Consider the following 19,541-nt stretch of genomic DNA (forward strand, 5'->3'; position numbering starts at 1 on the left):
TGTTCCTCCGTCACCGCCGCTACCCGCCGCCGCCCATGGATCACACACGCCGCCCTTCACATGGCGGCCTCGGAACAGCTGTTCGTCGGAGCGTCGGGACGTCGGTGCCACGCTGTTATCGGCACCTTAGAGAGCCCGAAAAGCTCTCAATCGACCGGCTAGAAGCACGCCTGCCGGGCAGGGGGTCCCAGATGGTCAAACGACCCCCCCGGAGACCCTCACAAGCCAGGATACCCCATCTCTATCACAGCGAACCTAGAGCCGGGTCGCCATCTTGGAGCATGCGCAGAGTTGTTGATATTTAATAAACCATAGTTTACCAGGATATAAGCCAGTGTCCTTCCTTCCTTTTCCCCTCTGTGCTAGGAATAGAAAATCAAATACTGTATAGTCCCAAAGGTGCTTTTTTCCAAGAGGCAACTGGACTTTCTGGTTTTTCTTTGAAGACGTTTCGCTTCTCATCCAAGAAGCTTCTTCAGCTCTTGAGGGAAAAAAGCATCTTCGGGACAACCATGACCTGGATGATTGAGAATCTCCGTAGACAATACTGTACAGTATTTTTATTTTTTTCTTTTCATCTTATTCCATCTGAATTGAGTCACATGTAAAAAAAAATTAAAAATAGACTTGATAGCCATGATCTTGGGCAATATTTGACTCAAACCTAAATTGGAGTTTACAGTTAGTTTGCTGATTACACTAGACAGCATATAGAATAGATTGTGCTAGATTTTAGCCCTGCTGATATCAAAGGACATGAGATTAAATTGTGGCTAGCTTGTCCCAATTATTGTAATAAAACTAAAGTGAAACTTAATCCAGATCCAATCAACTGCTCCTAAGAAACTTTCTTTTAAACTACAGGAATATATGGCTCTTCTACTGCCATGTAAATACTGCACATAATCTATTTGTTGTACTGCAGTTTTCAGAGAGTCTCAATTACCAGCTATATATCAGACTTGTGATTTAGGCCTAATTTGAAGATACACAAATACTCAGACCATCTCCAATACATATATTATTTAAATTATTAATGACTTAAGAGATTTTTTAAAAAAGGAGTACAGCAGTTGTTTTGAAGTATTCAATAACTGGTACTTTATGTAGATTCGCAACTAGCATGTCTTTTGCAGAAAATGCACATACAATGAATATATGTATATATATATATATTAATTATACTAAAAGAAATATATCTGGCAAGCAAACCACTGAAAATAAGGGATGAGGTATTACCTTTGAACAATTTACCAGCAGAGATTATATTATATGATTATATTCTATTTTTCCTTTTCAAAGTATCCCTAATTTTGCGTAAGAAAAAAGTTTGGGGAAATGTATTTGTAATTCATCATACAATTATTCTCTTATTTGCAAAATACAGTAATTTTTGATTATATATACTGTAAGATCTGTGAAATAGGACATTGATGTCTCATGTAAATAGTAGGGCACATGTTTTGAAAGATGCCTGTTTATTCATAGGATCAACTCTTATTATTAAATTAAAATGCATAAGGTAAAATTTAATTTTCCCAGACTAAATAGAGCTAAATGAAATAATCCACATTTTGCTGAGCTAGAATTCTTTGAACATATAGAACTGTGGTTTGAACACGGATTCTTGGACTTGCAAAAAGGCCTTTTCCAAATACTATCCACATCATGACACTACTACAGTATTTCTATATCATAAAATAACTTTGCGCATCAATCAGAATTTGTACTTCACATTCCAGCTGTCTTCTGATATTGGAGAATGGTATCAGCTTGGAGGTCTTCTGCAACGTAACAAATTGTGTCACCAGGGCTGTGATGTTTTAAAATTACAACCTTACGCATACAATTCTGTTGTGCAATCAAGAGAGATTTCTAAATTTAACATACTGTATATTCCTCTTTTAAATCTTTCTTTTATAATTAGCATTTAGAGAAAAAAGTACCGCAGTAGTTTCCCAAAAATTCTCATTAACCAAAAACATGGGGATTTCTGGGCTAAGAGCTGTTTTTTTCTTTTTTCAATGGGGAAAAAAATACTTTATAGAAGCAATATGAAATAATAAAGAAAGAAAGAAAAAGGCAGGCAGAGTAAAAATTATTGGCTCAAACTGAATCTATCCTTGTCGGTAATCCAGAAATACTTCCTGGGTGTGAAATCGCAAAGCAGACACATTTCACAATTTCCATAGCGTCTATTTGCATGTGATGATGTACAAACTCACTCCCAAAGTCATGCTTGTAAACCTTGCCAGTAAGAGAGAGCAGTGGCAAACAGAGTTTTTCCTTACTCCATGCATTTCCTCAAAAAATACTACAAGTAGCAGCAATTAAAATGCATCACAACCACCCAGCTATATAGACCGTTTTCAAGTTATGGAAGTGGAAAGAATAACTGCCCAAATGTAAGTAGCCTTCAATTTTATAAACATGGTTATGTTGGTTGTAGTATGAAGAACCAAAGGGAAGTTGATCTGGGCCTCAATGAAAAGCAGCCAAATTTTTGGCATCAGAGAAAGATAGGATTCTAAACAGCCTATCATGCCTTTCTTCTGCTGCTAAAAAAACCCTCAGCTGAACATGAATTTAGGAACAAAAAAGCATCTGTTTGTCACACAACTTGCAAACCCCTGTCATGCCCATCTAGCTGCACTTTCAGTTTGTGGAGCTCTTCAATCTCTCGGTTGTGGCGTTCTGTTTTGTGGCGGACAAGCGACCGGTAGAAATGGATGGTGAAGACAACGAAGATGATCCCCACAGGAACCATAATTATAGTAGAGACGAGGGCTGCATGCCAGCCTGTATGCTGGCTGGTCTTCTGGATAACAGTACTATCATTTCTCAACACAGAGTCCACTGGCAGAAATTTGATCCAGCATAGGAGGACAACCTCGGCAAGGAAGAGAAGGATGCCCAAGACAGTGGAAAACCCCCATGCCAACTCTATGTATGGATGCATACGTTCGTGGGGAGACTCACTGATGGAGTTCAGGTTGTGGATGTTACTCACTGCTTCCACGTTAGGCAAGATGCAAGTGCTGATAAGTAGAGCAAAGAGATGGACAGCAACTAAAATGGTGGTGCAAGCACTAAAGGCAATCAGCAGCATTTGGGGATACTGGTACTGCATCTCAAGCTGGACTTCAACCATTGCCACCTGCAAAATAACATATTAAGAGGTGACTATTTGCTTGACCTGAAAGACCAGGTTAAGGACAGATCATCATGGAGAAAATGTATCTACCTAGTTGCTAAGAGATCAACACTTATCTGATGGCACATAACCAGTCAATTTGATTGGGTTTAGATTGGAGTTCCATTGGAGATAACCAATTACATAAGCATGTTGCCAGGATAGAAGTGAAAGCAGTCAAATGAAAAGAAGTCATCCACTTATGTAATTTTGTTGCTTGTATCCTTACAATTTATATTGATATTGTTTCCTGATTGCTTATTTGTACCCTATGACTATCATTAAGTGTTGTATACATTCTTGATGAATGTATCTTTTCTTTTATGTACACTGAGAGCATATGCACCAAGACAAATTCCTTGTGTGTCCAATCACACTTGGCCAATAAAGAATTCTATTCTATTCTATTCTATTCTATTCTATTCTATTCTATTCTATTCTATTCTATTCTATTCTATTCTATTCTATTCTATTCTATTCTTCTTAATGCTATCTTTTTAAGTACCTTTAAATTGTAGAGACCACACACACACAAAGGTTGAGGATGTATGTGGTAACTTTATTGTCTTACATAGTGACATTATATAGTTTGTTACTTTCAAGTTACAGCATACTTGGCAGAATATCATTGGCTCACAGAATCTTCCAGGTAACTTAAATCATAGATTAATCATTACTGCTGGCTTAAGCACTTCTAATATTTGGCTATCATTAAAATCTAACACACATCCCACTTCCTCTCCTCCTGTTCCTCTTGTTTACAGAATTAGGGTCTTATCTTCTAATATAATTTCCTGGCGCTTACATGCAAGTAACCTTCCTTATCTGAGGTTTGCCATCCAAGATAGGAAAATCCCTGCACATATGCAGATTGCAGATTCCTACACTTTAAACCTAATTGTATTGAAATTTGTTTTAATCCATGACTCTGTTGCTAACATGGTTTTATGTTTCGGGAAGGAAGGTTCCTAAACATGGCACGGCATGGCAAAGCAGTGGTGAAATCCAATTTTTTACTACCGGTTCTGTGGGCCTGGCTTGGTGGGCATGGTGTGGCTTGGTGGGTGTGGCAGGGGAAGGATACTGCAAAATTCCCATTCCCTCCCCACTCCTGGGGAGGGAAATTTCCGCTACTGGTTCTCTGAACTGCTCAAAATTTCCACTACCAGTTCTCCAGAACCTGTCAGAACCTGCTGGATTTCACCCCTGATGGCAAGGCAAGGTAAGGTGTAGAACAATGGCATAAGTTTTTTGCACCTAAGGGTTGCATTTCCCCCCCAATCCATAAGGTAATAACACAATGATGTCACTAAGCATATTAAATGGTGCAAAGCCAAAATTTATTTCCTTCCTTCCTTCCTTCTTTTCCTTCCTTCGCCACCCAGAGTCACATTTTATGAGGTGGGCAGCCATGTAACTATGATAAATAACATCTATTTTTATCTTTATATCTTTTCTAAAATCAAGAAATTATCTCTGCTGGTAAATGTTAGTGCTGTGATACCAGACAGCTTCAGGATTCTGAAGGCTGGGAAGTCACATAGTTTATAAGTTGCCACCTCCGATGTAACAGGAATCATGAAAGTGGCCGTTTAAGCCACCAAGTACAACTTGCTGCACAAAAGGAACCAATACAAATGAATCCAAACAATTGTATAGCTTCTGAGCACATGCAGTGAAAAGAGAGCCCAGAATACAGTATACCCTAAATCTACATCTATGTGACAGTTCTTAGAGAGTTTTAAAAGTACCTCCCACAAAGGAACTGGACATGCACGCTTTGTACTTTTTACTGAAAAGAAAATTGACAAACAGGATGTGAAAGCAATGGAATGGAGAAGCTCATTTATCATTTAAAAATGAGCATTTGCTTATCATAATTCTGCATGAAAAGATTGGCTTTATGCTTATATTGCAAACTTTTAATGCTCCTCTGGATACTTCTGATCGCAGGTTAGCTTTGTTACATCTGAATACAGGTAGTCCTCAACTTACAACAGTTTGTTTAGTGACCATTCAAAGTTACAACAGCGCTGAAAAAAGTGACGTTATCCCGTTTTTCACATTTACAACCGCTGCAGCATCCCAATGGTCACGTGATCAAAATTCAGATGCTTGGCAACGGACTCATATTTATGACGGTTGCAGTGTCCTGGGGTCATGTGATCACCTTTTGCAAGCTTCTGACCAGCAAAATCAATGGGGAAGCCAGATTCACTTGTGGCAAGAAAGGCAGTTAAATGGGGCAGAACTCACTTAACAAATATCTCACTCAGCAACAGAAACTTTGGGCTCAGTTATGGTTGTAAGTCAAGGTCTACCTGTATTAGAGAACCCAGTGAAGATCTCAAGGAACTCAGTTCCACAGTAATAATCGCAGATCACAGATCTGAAAACTCGTGATAGTCTAGCAGCTATAAAAACATACCATGGCAAATCCAGAGAGGAGGGCAGAGGTCCGGCTGGAAGCTTTCAACTTGGCTCGACTCAAGTATAATTTCCTCCATGAAAGGGCCTGAACAGAGTGATGATTGGAGGTGACCAGCTCCAGGTAACTACGACGGACCCAGTCCCGGTAATCCATGCCTTTGCCGGTGGGCTCAGCACAACAGGTAGAAGAAGGAGGGTCTACCGGGACATTTAACTCGGAACTCATGATGAAAGTCAAGCTACAGAAATTTTTAAAAATCCAACCATTAGCAACTGTTTATAAATAAATTATAAGCTAGGGTTGACCAAACACCTACACAATGATTTAGGCAAGGAGAATTAGTGTTCCTACATTTACTTTACATATACTAATTTGTATACACACACAGATATATATTCACTGATTGCAAGTGATTAAATAAAAGCATTTATTTAATGAATTCCCAATGCAACCTGCAGAAATGTACTGATTAGTGCATTTTAATGCAGCACAAGCATTTCAGCTGCAGGAGGCAGAAAAAAGCAAAACTAAAAACTAAAGTAACATAGAAGGGAAATATGGAAAAGAGGTCAGTTGGCATGACAATTACAGGATTAAAATTAATACTTAGGAATGGGCCTAGGCTGGCAAGGAAAAGTCAATCTGCATACCTTGAAATGGCGAGCTTTAAAACCAAATGAAAAGAAACTGCTGAAAATGTAGGATAAAAGGAATACAAGTGAATGCACCCCTGATGAGAGAGCAAAGCTGACCAATATGTAGTTATCAAAACATATGTGTACTATTAAAATGCTGTTAATTTGCAAAATCAGCAATATTCTGAAAGAAGGCGCCTCTGAGGCATGTAGGAATAGGAATTATTGTTAAGTAAAATTTGACTTTTTCTGAATATAGCCATTGTTCTCAAAGGCAATTTCCAGTATTGCTCTTTAACAATACTGTAGCATAGTCATTGTTTGTCACTCCTCTTCGGAATTAGAGTCAGTTAAAATGATGCAACAAAAACACTGCATAAAACTTATGTAGCTTACAGCCGTTTGAAGCCCTGGGAAGAAAAATGAAGCAAAAGATGAAATTGCACAAGTTAGTTGATAGAAAAGTGAAGTAATGGAAAAAGCGCATAAGAATATTGTAATTAGGCTAGCTGAATAGCATCCAGGTAGTCCTTGACTTCTAACAGTTCATTTAGTGTCCGTTCAAAGTTACAACGGCACTGAAAAAAGTTACTTATGACCATTTTTCACACTTATGACCATTGCAGCATCCCCATGGTCACATGATTTACAGATGCTTGACAACTGACTCACATGTATGATGGTTGCAGTGTCCCAAAGTCATGTGATCTCTTTTGTGACCTTCTGTCAAGCAAAGTCAACGGAGAAGCCAAATTCATCTAACACCTGTGTTATTAATTTAACAACTGCAGCGATTCACTTAACAAATGTGGCAAGAAAAGTTGTGAAATGGGGCAAAACTCACTTAACAATTGCTTCACTTAGCAAAATAAATTTTGGGCTCAAGTGTGGTCGTACGTTGAGGATTATCTGTATTTACATACTAGTATCAAGCACCTTTTCAACAGATATGTTGTATTTTTTTTAAAATGGATTATACAACAATGCTTATTACATTCAGCAATGACTGATATAGCAAAATGTACATTTTGTGCCTTGGTCCCTCCCCACCCACTTTAGCTTCTTTCCAAGAAAGTAATGCTTGTTGAAGCTGCTTGATTGATAATTTTTTTGGGTTCGTGTCGTTTAATATAATACTTACTTCTTCTGTTTTCAAATTTACCTTTTGGCCTGTCTACTTCGTCTAAACAAGCATAAAAGATGATAGATTTGCAGTTTCATTGGCATCAAACAATAGTATATTAAATTTAAACAATAAGGCCATAATTATTGCCTTCAAGTACATTTTTTGCTATTATGCACAAAATATAGTTTTATGGACAAATAAAGTAATACACAATACATTTTGCAAAATAATAGTGTAACTTCATATTTGTAAAAAGTGTTTAAAAGCAAGCATTGTATATATTCCAAGTTCTTCCACCACAATTTCCTGAAATTTGAATTTTGTACGTGTAAGAAAAACCAAATCAACAATGCAAATTGGGAGCTTGAGAACAAAGAACAGGATGAAAGATAAACTCATAACTTCGTCAGAAACCAAAAGATATTTCCGGTTGAAAGAGAGAAAAAAGCAAGTAACAATTCAGAGCAAAACATAAATCCTGTATCTTTTATTTCAGGTGGTACTCCAGCCTGATAAATGATTAAAGGTAAAGGTAAAGGTTCCCCTCGCACATATATGCTAGTCGTTCCTGACTCTAGGGGGTGATGCTCATCTTCGTTTCAAAGCCGAAGAGCCAGCGCTATCCAAAGACGTCTCTGTGGTCATGTGGCTGGCATGACTAAATGCCAAAGGCGCATGGAACGCTGTTACCTTCCCACCAAAGGTGGTCCCTATTTTTCTACTTGCATTTTTTACGTGCTTTCGAACTGCTAGGTTGGCAGAAGCTGGGACAAGTAACGGGAGCTCACCCCATTACGCGGCACTAGGGATTCGAACTACTGAACTGCCGACCTTTTGATCGACAAGCTCAGCGTCTTAGCCACTGAGCCACCGTATCCCTGATAAATGATTATGATTACCTGATAAATGATTATAAATGATTACTTGATAAATGATTATCTTCACTTAATTAAGTTCTCCATTAAGCTACGACTGTTGACAAAAATAGGATTGCCAACATGATCGCCAACGTCCGATGACGGACATGGCACAAGAAGGAAAAGAAGATTAAGCTATAGTACCGAGTTTGTCACCTGAACTGATCTGAGATATATAGTGCCACCACAATGTTGCAGAGTTCCTAGGAGGCTTGGAAAGCTGAGCTGATTAACTTAATGGCTTAATTTAGGCTTCACAGGAAATTTGGCAAAGACTGTTTTGTAATTTCTTTGAAATTACAGGATGGGGTATTCCCATTAAGGGAAATTCCTATCTCCTTCCATCTCCTGCCTGCTGAGATTTCCCCCACCCACTTGGGGCTTGGTGTTTCGGCATCTTGACTCCATTCCCCAGTTTCACCAAGGGTCAAGTTAGTAGCCATTTGTGATTTTAATTTCTCCATCTCCATGAAAAGAAATCACAGCAGAGAAAGGATGGGTCCTTGACTTACAAAAAGTTGGAAGTTACAATGGCTACAACTGTTTTTCACACTTACAACTGTTGTAGCATCCCCATGGTCACAGGATCAAATTCAGGCCCTTCACAACTAGCATGTATTTATGACAACTGCACTGTCTTAGGGTTCATGTGCAGCCTTGGTGGTGCAGTGGACTAAAGTGCTGTTAAATAGCCCTTAGCTGCCAGCTGCCTGCAATTACTGCAAGTTCAAATCTCACCAGGCTCAAGGTTGATTCAGCCTTCCATCCTTCCAAGGTAGGTAAAATGAGGACCCGGATTGTGGGGGCAATAAGCTGACTTTGTATATAAAAGAACACCGCTTGGGGGGGGGCCCGAAAGCCCTACTAAGCAGGTATATACAAAAGTATGACGGCTATTGCTTAATGCATTGTAAGCCGCCCTGAGTCTCCGGAACAACTGGCTTGCTTAACAGAAAATTTGGGTTCAACTGTGCTCGTAAATCAAGGATTACCTGTAGTTCCAATGCTGGATAACCATTTGTCTGAAGTGGTGTAGGGTTTCCTGCCTAAGCAGAGCGTTGGACTAGAAGACCTCCACGGTCCCTTCCAACTCTGTTATTCTATTTAATATATATTTTGAGAATGTGGAATCCAAACTTTGGTGACCAGACTTCCAAAGTAATGGGAAATTACAGTTTTCCCAAGAGTTTATGGTTAAGTGAAGCATGTTTTCTTATCTGGCTTTAGTGGTCAGATCCAGCAATGGTCATGATCTAACACAGAAGCAATCCACACACAAAAAAAAAAGGCAGCAATTTTTCTGCTCAGAACTTCACAATCTCTCTCAACCTCCCTGGCTATCTTACCTTTCATCTGATTCTTTGCAGCTGTGTCTCGTTCCTTGTCAACTATACCCTTTTTTCTTTCATGGTTCCTGAGTCACATAGAGCAGCCAAACACACTCACATTTTTTGCAAGCCCTACAGGATGTAAACACGGCTCTGAGTGAAATTATGCACTCTTGCATAATTTACTCTGAAAACAGAAAGTGAGGCAGGAAAGAGCCATAAAAGAGAAACAGAGACAGCTTATTAAAACCTCAGATTTCTGGGTAAAACTCTCCAGCGCTGTTCTTCTTCTCCATTTTATTCCAGCTATGGAAAATCTCAAATCGCCTAGCAATACAATTCTAGAACAAAGACTATTGATCTCCATCTTGCATCACTGTGTACTGTTGAATATTTAAAAATGTGATGTTTGGTCCTAAATATATCAATATTTGACCTAAAGGTTCTAAATTAGTAAATCCTCAAAGAAAACAGAAGTTGTTAACATTCTCCAATTGTTTCCTAAAAAGGGATGGAGAGAAGCGAAAGGAAAAGAAGGAACTTGGTCTGTCTGTCTGTCTCTCTCGCCTGAGAAAATAAAGGCAAAAACCTCTGAAGAACAGCATTTTAGGGAAACAAAACATACAGTAAAAAGTATAGTTTTTATTATACAAAATTAAATTGTTCACAATAAATCAATTATTTTTACAGGACAGTTAGGATTTCAATAACTGGAAGGATGCACTGCGACTGATTTTGCAGAATATGAAAAAGCATTCCCAGAGGAGATGCAAAAAAAAAAAAAAATCCTATCTGCATTTCCAACTTAGAATTATGACTGTTTTTTTCTTACTTAAGAGGCCACTGTGCAAGAATAACCTTGTACTCAGTCACAGGCCACTTACAGCAATAGCACTTAGACTGATATACCGCTTCACAGCCCTCTCTAAGCAGTTTTACAGAGTCAGCATATGGCCCCCAACAATCTGGGTCCTCATTTACCCACCTCGGAAGGATGGAAGGCTGAGTCAACTTTGAGCCTGGTGAGATTTGAACTGCCGAATTGCTGGCAGCCGGCAGTCAGTCTTAGGCCATGCATTTATTTATTCAACTAAAGAAAATTTAAAACATTTCACCCAAATAAACCACCTGGTTGGATCCATTTATATTGTCAGAAATCAATCAAATGGGATGTCGGCAATTTTTGTCTTAAGAAATTTCCATTGATTCCAGTGAATGTTGTACTTGGCGTTTGACCACATCTGGATCCAACGGACAATAAAGACAATAATGTCAAATGCTAATATAAAACAGATCCTTGCAGCACCCAAAAGGCTGACTGAGAGCCAGGCTCATTGCAAGCCACTTTTTTACTGGTTGATTTGGAGCTTACCTGCTATACTACCCAAGCCACTGTTCTGAGTGTGCATCACACCATTCAAACAACAACAAGTGACTGATGTGCCACGATCTTCTGGCAGCTTGCAAGGCTGCAAGCACAGTTTCTAGGTCACTGATATACTCTGCTGACTATGGTTCTGCATCTTACTGTTGTGTCACTTTCTCTTCTCGTTTTAAACAAAGAGAAATGGAAATCAACCACAAGGACCGCCTACATTTTACAGCCACACTCACAGAGAATACACAACTAGATCTATTAAAGGGCTGGTGTTTGCATTTGCTCAATACATGGCTTAGTATACAGGGAAAGTCTGGTTTGCTTAGTAGTTGAAGATTCAAAGAACTGAACTACAGTAATCTGGAAAATTCAATAGCTCCCTGTTAGAATATAACCAGCAGCTGCCAACATCTAAATCAGAAGTTGATGGACCAGATAGGAAGATATGTGGTGCCCTAAAGAAAGCAACTGGATGGACTCCAGAGGATGGTAGAGGACAGGAAGGCCTGGAGGAACGTTGTCCATGGGGGGGACAACGATGGGTCGGACACGACTTCACAACTAACAACAACAACAAAGAAAGCAACAATATACAATGTAAGTATTTCCATTCCCAGAAAGATTGTTTAATAAACTGGGAGCCACAAGAGAAATGGACTTGATTTTGTAATTGCCCCCTGCCTTTCCTCATTTCTAATACTTCCAGTCCTCAACTTCTGACCATTTGTCTAATGACAGTTCGAATAAATAATAGCCTCGGACTTCAAGGTCTGTAAAGCATTTCCAACTGTCACAAAACACTGCACTAACCTCCCCCTACAGTCACGTGATCGTAATTAGGATGCTTGACAATTGGCTCACATTTACAACCTGTGGCTCACAGTCATGTAATTGTGAATTGCCATTTTTTTTGTCAGTTTCTTGTTAAAAACGCCACTGAGGAAAGTGAATTTGTACTTAAAACCATATGAATTGATTTACGACTGCAAGGTGACTTGATTTACGACTGAGGTAAAAATATTTGTTAAATCAGGTTGATTCCATGCTGACTCAACTTATCATGCAATGACCTATGACAGAAATTCCAGTTCCTTTTTGTGATTGGTGAACCTGTAACTGACACTGTAGTAGTATCAATTAAAATGCTACAGAACAGCCAGGCTCCTATGGCAGCCACTGAATACTTTGACAAATCTCACTTATTTAAAAATTATACAAGTATGATAGTGCTCCAGATTCTGCAATCTAACAATACATGAAATGAGATGTCAAGGGGACACAGTTAGTCCCTTTATTAATGACAATTGGGACTAGCAATTTAGTCATTAAGCAAGGCAATTGCTAAATGAAACATCACATTTTTATTTCAGCTTTCCTTTGGTTTATAGACTGGTCACGAAGTTATGGTTTTAATCCCATTTATATGGGATGAAACAGTAATTGAACAGTGAACAGTCGATAAAGGAGACTGCCTATACGTGTAAACTTAGTCCTTCAGCCCTGCACAGTCAAAATGCCAACAAAAATGGACTGTGAGAAGGGAACTGATGAATATCATCCACTTTCAGTCCATCATTCCTCTATGCTAGTGGTGTCAAACTGGTGGCCAGTAGACTGGATGCATCACATGCAAGCACGCCCACCGGAGGTGGGTTTCAGCAGGTTCTGACCAGTTCTGGAGAACCGGTAGTGGAAATTTTGAGTAGTTCGGAGAACCGGTAAATACCACCTGTGACTGGCCTCGACCCATCTATTCTCTGCCTCCCGAGTCACAACTGATCGGGAGGAAATGGGGATTTTGCAGTAACCTTCCCCTGGAGTGGGGAGGGAATGGAGATTTTTTTTTTTTTTGCTTTAATTTATATGCCGCCCTTCTCCGGTGACTCAGGGCGGCTTACAATGCTTTAAGAATAGCCTTCATACTTTTGTATATTTATTCAAAGTCAGCTTATTGCCCCCACAATCTGGGTCCTCATTTTACCTATCTTTGAAAGGATGGAAGGCTGAATCAACCTTGAGCCTGGTGAGATTTGCAAGCAGCAAGATGTTAATTACAGTGCTTTAGTCCTTTTACAATATCCTTCCTCTGCCATGCCCACCAAGACATGCCCACCAAGCCACACCACGCTCACCAAGCCACACCCACAGAACCGGTAGGAAAAAAATTTGAAACCCACCACTGACGCCCACCCCGGCTCTGCAAAGGCAAAAAACATTGAGTTTGACACCCGTGCTCTATGCTGTTAAAAGAAATCCAGAATGTAACCTTTTACTATGATTTCAACATAGTTCTTATAGTACCTATAAGAAATAGATGCTGTAATTATCTGCATTGGGCAAGATATTTTTATTTACTGTACTTAATTTGCAGGCTATGTTTCGGTTGGAAATGAATACTCAAAAGTGTAATTTCCAATTACAGGATTGCTACAATCCCATACGTGATTAGGTGTCTTGGCACCAAAATGTTTCTGTACCTCTTTGACCAATTGTGGGGCAACATTATCCCTTGAGATACTAGTTCAGTTTTTTTCAGAGAAACAAACAGAATAACCGAATAAGATTGGGAAGGGACCTTGGAGTTCAACCCCGCCCCTCTCAAAAGCAGGAAACCTTGGCTTACACCATTTCAGACAAGTGGTTGTCCAATCTCTTCTTAAAATATCTGTAACAGCATAACACAATGTGTTAACATTTTATAATGGGGTCCTCTCAACTGACAGGAAGCCCAGCAAAAGAATCTTCATCAGTCTATCACTTAAGGAGGCCACTAAGCTGATTTAACAAGTACATATATTTGGAGGAATTATAGGTGCTAATAACAACCTTCAATTGTATTAATAATATTGTCCTATCTCCTAGCTTCTTGCCTTTAAAGATTAGGCCAATCACTAACTTTCTCTCCTCTTTCAGGAGCAATTAAAAAAAAAAACCCAATATAACCTGTCCTAATTCTTTACAGACCAAGTCCAATCTGCAGCCACAGGACTACATGTTCTTCCCAACAACTTTGGTGGGAGGCCTTTAGAGCCTTTCCAAAATTTAAAATTTTAACATGTTTGAAAAGAGAGATTCATAAATACATGAAAAGAAATCTTATTTATTGCATGTAATTGATTCTATATAAATTAAATTTAAGGTCAATTAAATACCACAATCTTCTACATCTACAATCTACGTCAATATTCACCACTGTCGTATGCAACTATCTCTTTATCTTGGTCTTGCCCACATATTGGAGATAGGCATGCCTAGTTCAAGCAGTTTATACCCACTTGCCTTAAATTTATTACAACTCAGATAATTTAGATTCTGTCCATGGGCTGCATTAATAATCAAATTCAATAACATTGGCATTAATTCTTGGACCATAATTATATTGAATGGAAACATTCCTTCCTCTTTATTGACTTTCCAAATACAGATTTTAAACCTTTGGGAGAGAGAAAGAAGAGAGATTGAGAAGCCAATCATTTCTTCCTAACTGCAAAATAACTTGCAATAACAGCTTAATGAGATCTTGAGGATGTAGCAGTTGAGGTAGGTCTCTGCAGGGCTGAAATTTAAAATTTGTTACTACCGGTTCTGTGGGCGTGGCTTGGTGGGAGGGGTAATGTGACTGGGTGGGCGTGGCCACTTTTTTTTTTCCTTTTAACTTTTAAAAGCATTTTTTGCAGAAAAAAATGCTTTTAAAAGCCTCTGACGATTAGGCAGCTCAGCTGGGATCACCAGAGGCTTTTAAAGGCATTTTTTTTTCTACAACCTGTTTGGCCGAAGAGGTTGTAGAAAAAATGCTTTTAAAAGCCTCTGACGATCCCAGCTGAGCCGCACGATCATCAGAGGCTTTTTTTTTTACTTTTAAAAGCATTTTTTCGGCCGAAGAGGTTGTAGAAAAAATGCTTTTAAAAGTAAAAAAACCAGCCTCTGATGATCATGCGGCTCAGTTGGGCAAGGGGGGTGGGGCAGGGATTTTTGCTACTGGTTCTCCAAATCACCCATCGCCATCACTACCGGATTGGGTGATCCAGTCCAAACCAGGAGCATTTCACCTCTGGGTCTCTGGCTTCATGAGTTTTGCCTGGGAGAGTCCATTTGGTTTTGCCACAAGTCACGCCAACAAGCCTCTCTAGAGATGGAAAGCATTTTGAGAACACCAAAGCACTTGAAGCTGGGTATGGTTGTAGTTGATATCTCTGCTTTAAAGGCAGAAGGGGAACATGGTGTAAAGGTTCACACAAAGAATGGAAGAAAACATCTTCATTACCCAACCTTTCCCAGTTGCGGAATTCTGGGAATTGGAGTCCACATATCTCAACCCTGCCAAGCTTGAGAAACAGATAATGCTGTGTTATTATTTCCTCAAAGTAAATTTTTTCTAACACCCTCCCAATTTGCACAATTACTGAAAAGAAGGAAAGGAGAGACTAAAAGGTGGCATTTCTCCAAGGATACTCAATGGGTTTCTTATCTGAAAGCATTTACCACCACATGAGAAAGCTTTTCCCTCCCCTGTCTTCACACTCACACTTGCCATCGGAGACCAATTCCTTTTTTATTTCGGAGCAAATGTTGAGGACTATTTATTTCATTTCTCTAGCCACCCAACTGAACCAAGTGATTCTGGGCAGCTTACAATTCTAAAATTATAAAACAGTGAAAAAAAAAAACAATAAAACAATAAAAAATATCCACAAAATGAATAAACAGCAGCTGTGAACTAATAGTAAAGTCAAATAACAGGGCCTTTAATGCTTTCCGAGCCCCAGGCCCTGGTACATAGTCAGGTTTTTAAAACTTTGGGAAAAGCCAACAGGGTTGGGACCATTTTAATCCCTAAAGGGAGAATATTCCATTAGGCAGAGGCTGCAGCAGAAAAAGCCCATTTTCTAGTTCCTACCAGTCATCACTCTGTGGCTGACAGGATCTGCAGTATGCCCAATCTGTTAGACTGTCAGTCTTATTCTAATATCTTCATAGGATGCTTCACATGTGCAGGATTATTTTTCTTTTGACACAATATATTTATTCAATTGAGGTAACTATTCCAGGATTTACATAGCTGGACTGCAAATAACTGACCATTAGGTGACCAAGAAGAGAATTCTGCATTATTTTGCCACCATCATGTACCCCCACTGAAAATTTGTAACTCCACTTCCCTTCAGGCAAAGAAATTTGTTTATTCCAGTGTCTCACTCCCGAGAATACTGTGGACAGTCCAGAAAAGAAACCAACGGATCATCAAACACATCAACTCAAGAGTTCTTATTTAAGGCACACATGTGTCCTGCTTTGGACACATTATGTGAAGAGCCAGCTTTCTGGAGAAGGCTCCGAGGCTGAGAAAGGTGGAAGGAAAGAGAATAAGACAACGACCAGCAGCAATGTGGGTGGACTCAATTACAATGGTGATGAGTGCTCCATTGGGAGACTTGAAAGACCAGGTTAGGGAAGACTATCATGGAGAAAATCTATGCAGTCGCCAGGAGTCACCATGGACGATGGCACATAATCAATCAATCTGAAACGGAGCACTGTTTTTTCTTGCTAGGAATACACCAATCAATATGCTGCCCACATATAGCTATGGAAATTACTCCACTAGACAGATGCAAATAATCAAGTGACAAATAGATTCTTCTGTTTCCACCTTTCCCTGGTGGAGTTATTGTGATTAATATTACCTTCTGCTTTTAGCTATCTGTCCCTGTGTTGTAAATTCTTGCGTTGGACTCCTTATTCTGTCAATACCAGAGCACTTCTGGGTGGGGCATCTTGCTTGTGTGCAAACATTCTCACAACATGCTGATTTCATGCAGAAAATATGATGTGCCTTACAAATCAGGCATCCTAAGTCTATACTGACCTGCCTAGGAATAAATCTCATGGCTATTCTCTCACTTTTATGCCACCCAAAAGCCAGCAAACAAGAAAACAAAGAGAGAGAATATTTAATGCAATGCTTACAAGCACATGTTGAAGTTGAATTGGAAGACTAATAATACGGTACATACTCAGTAAAAGATAGAGAAAACATATGCACAGACACACATATACATGCACATATTCCATGCACACCCCTGCCAGAAAATATATTCTTTTCCATTAAAATTACAGCAGCTTTCCCCAATCTGGATTGGATAACTACTCCATCCTCTCTCAGCAGCTAATATCGCCCAATATATTTTATCAGAAACCCTTTGGGGGCAGCCTGATCCAGCTAAAACATGATTTTTAGAGATTTCAGCAGAAAATATCTGAGCATCTCATCTTAAGTATTAAACACTTACCTATTGAAATCCATAATTCTCAAACGGAGCTCACATCTGCATTGTGTTAGGCTGATCTGAGATCTTCCAGGCACACGCGCGTGCACACCCTATACCACGAAGAGAGGGGCTCCTGTGCTTCTAGCTTTTAAAAGATACTCACTCCAGATACTTCCTGCCACTGGGAGCTGCTTCTTTCTTTCAAGTCCATTTTTGATGCTGGCCCTCAGCTGGCTCCTACTGCAAATGCTGAATATTCTTAACATTCCCCACTCAATATTGCTTCCTCATTGCCAATTTCAGATAGTAAGCTTTTAGCATATATGGACCGCTCCTTTTCCCTATAAAACTTTATAAAAGAGCACGGTATATTGCTGGCCCTTAAAAATGACAGAAAAATATGTTCATATGTATACAGCAATGCAGTCTTAGAGATTAGATAAACCAAAACAGAAGCTTACAACTTTATGGTGAAGTCAGAGGTGGAAGTAAATGGCAGTATGTTGGCAATAAGCCAGAGCCCTGTCAAATTCAAACCCACTTTTTCCCATAGGGTTGAAAAGAATTTGATCTGAATCCTTCAAAACACACAATCAAGACAGGAAAAATTGGATTGCTGCCACAAAATACACAAACTGTGTTCCTCTACTCCTGCAAACATACAGTATATATTTCAGATTTTGGGGAGTAGAATGGTTTTATAGAATTATGGGAGATAAGGGTTGAAAGGGACATTAGTGATCATCTAGTCCAACCCTCTGCCTAATGTAGGAATCCACTATAACACTACAATGTAACTTCTCCCCCTGCACCCCATCTTTTAAAGAGCTACAGCTATATTTGCACCATATATTAAGTTTGGTGAGTGTTAACTTTTGTTAAGTTCCCAGTACTTTAATATCTTCTGTAAAAGTAAATCCAGTCTACTTAACTGTCTTCAGCAAGCCCAGAAAATGAATTCAATAGCAGATTAATAATACTGCGGAAATGCCTTTACTTATTAACAAATTGTGGAGGCAGTGAAAAGTATTCCCAGAAAGTAAAGTAGGCGGTTGTGATATCTATCGGTATGTAGATTCTTGCAGGCAAGGCAGTTTATTAAAAAAATAATAATTTTACGGTACTTTATTATCAATTATTTATTTATCAAATTTTATTTATCAAATTATTTGTTGCATTGCAGTAGAAATAACGTTCCTTGCAGGCCGACCTCTAGATACAAGCTTACAGTTCAGATTTTATGACTCCGTTTGCAAAACACGGTTTCTAGGTTAACCTCTGTCCACACAATACACTGAACACAAGTGGGTTCTGGATTCGCGGCACCCACTAAGCCAGGAAACACAGAAGCAGGCTCAATGCTCATCCAAGTTTCAGCACATTTTGCCGCCTGCCAAGCCTTTGCTTCAGCTGGTTAAACGTGTCCAGCGAACAGGAGGACCTCGGTGCAAAGGGGAGGAAGCTCTTCCGAACCCTCCCACGCCTTGCCAAAGCCTCACTTTTTTTTTGCGTCGTGGCGGACAGAGCCTCCCACCCGCTCTTACCTACCTCTTTGTGCACCTATGAATATGCGAATATGCAAAGTAGGCACCCACCTCCACCAGCCCCCCCGCCGACTTACCCCATGGACGACGGGCAGCTGCGGCGGCGGCGGCTGCAGGAACGCCAGTGTCGTCGCCTGCGGTGCTGCCAAGGCAACGGCAAGGCCTTGTCACGTGACCTCGCGATAGTAGCAAACATGTGACGGAGGGATTCGCTCGCTTTTCCTTCTCCGGCGTAAGACTTTTCTCCCGCTGAACCGTTCGGGGGAAATGAGATGGCCGAAGGGGCCGCACACTCTAACTCTGCATTGCACATACATACATACATACATACATACATACACACACACACACACACACACACACACTAGATAGATAGATAGATAGATAGATAGATAGATAGATAGATAGATAGATAGATAGATAGATAGATAGATAGATAGATAAACTAAACTGGGAAATAAGTTCGTTTTGAGTCGGTTCTTTTCACCAGTTGGACCTGAATATTTTTGAGTTTTTCGATTATCTGTCCTTTTTCTCAGTGGACAGGCAGGTTTTTTTCCCCCTTCACTGCCTTAACCAGCAAATTCTGTCCCTTTTTCTCAGAAAAGTGGTGGTTTGCCACTTGCTTTCTAAAGATACGGGCCTTATATTAATCGGAGCATGTGGGAAACGGTCTCATTTTGAATTTAAAAAATGGACTCTGACCTAAAATTAAACCTG

General features: G+C 39.6%; 1 protein-coding gene across 1 annotated transcript; it reads right to left on the reverse strand.

The window, feature by feature from the left end:
* Positions 1–1,340: 1,340 nt before the first annotated feature.
* On the reverse strand, positions 1,341–18,960 carry ORAI2 (ORAI calcium release-activated calcium modulator 2). Its single transcript, XM_070945757.1, has 3 exons — positions 18,899–18,960; positions 5,622–5,862; positions 1,341–3,157 (listed from the first exon to the last, which is right to left on the reverse strand). The coding sequence occupies exons 1-3, from the start codon at positions 18,901–18,903 to the stop codon at positions 2,612–2,614; spliced, it is 792 nt and encodes a 263-aa protein (XP_070801858.1). The 5' UTR covers positions 18,904–18,960; the 3' UTR covers positions 1,341–2,611.
* Between the last annotated feature and the right edge of the window lie 581 nt (positions 18,961–19,541).

The sequence above is a fragment of the Pituophis catenifer genome, unplaced genomic scaffold (genome assembly GCF_029215685.1).
Source record: "Pituophis catenifer annectens isolate HBS135680 unplaced genomic scaffold, rPitCat1.0.hap2 SCAF_1, whole genome shotgun sequence".
Classification (NCBI taxonomy): Eukaryota; Metazoa; Chordata; class Lepidosauria; order Squamata; family Colubridae; genus Pituophis; species Pituophis catenifer.

Excerpts from the sequence above, each read along its gene's own strand:
- ORAI2 (XM_070945757.1), bottom strand. Across the intron at positions 3,158-5,621 it reads TCCTCTCTGGATTTGCCATG|GTGGCAATGGTTGAAGTCCA; the intron begins GTATGTTTTTAT and ends GTTATTTTGCAG.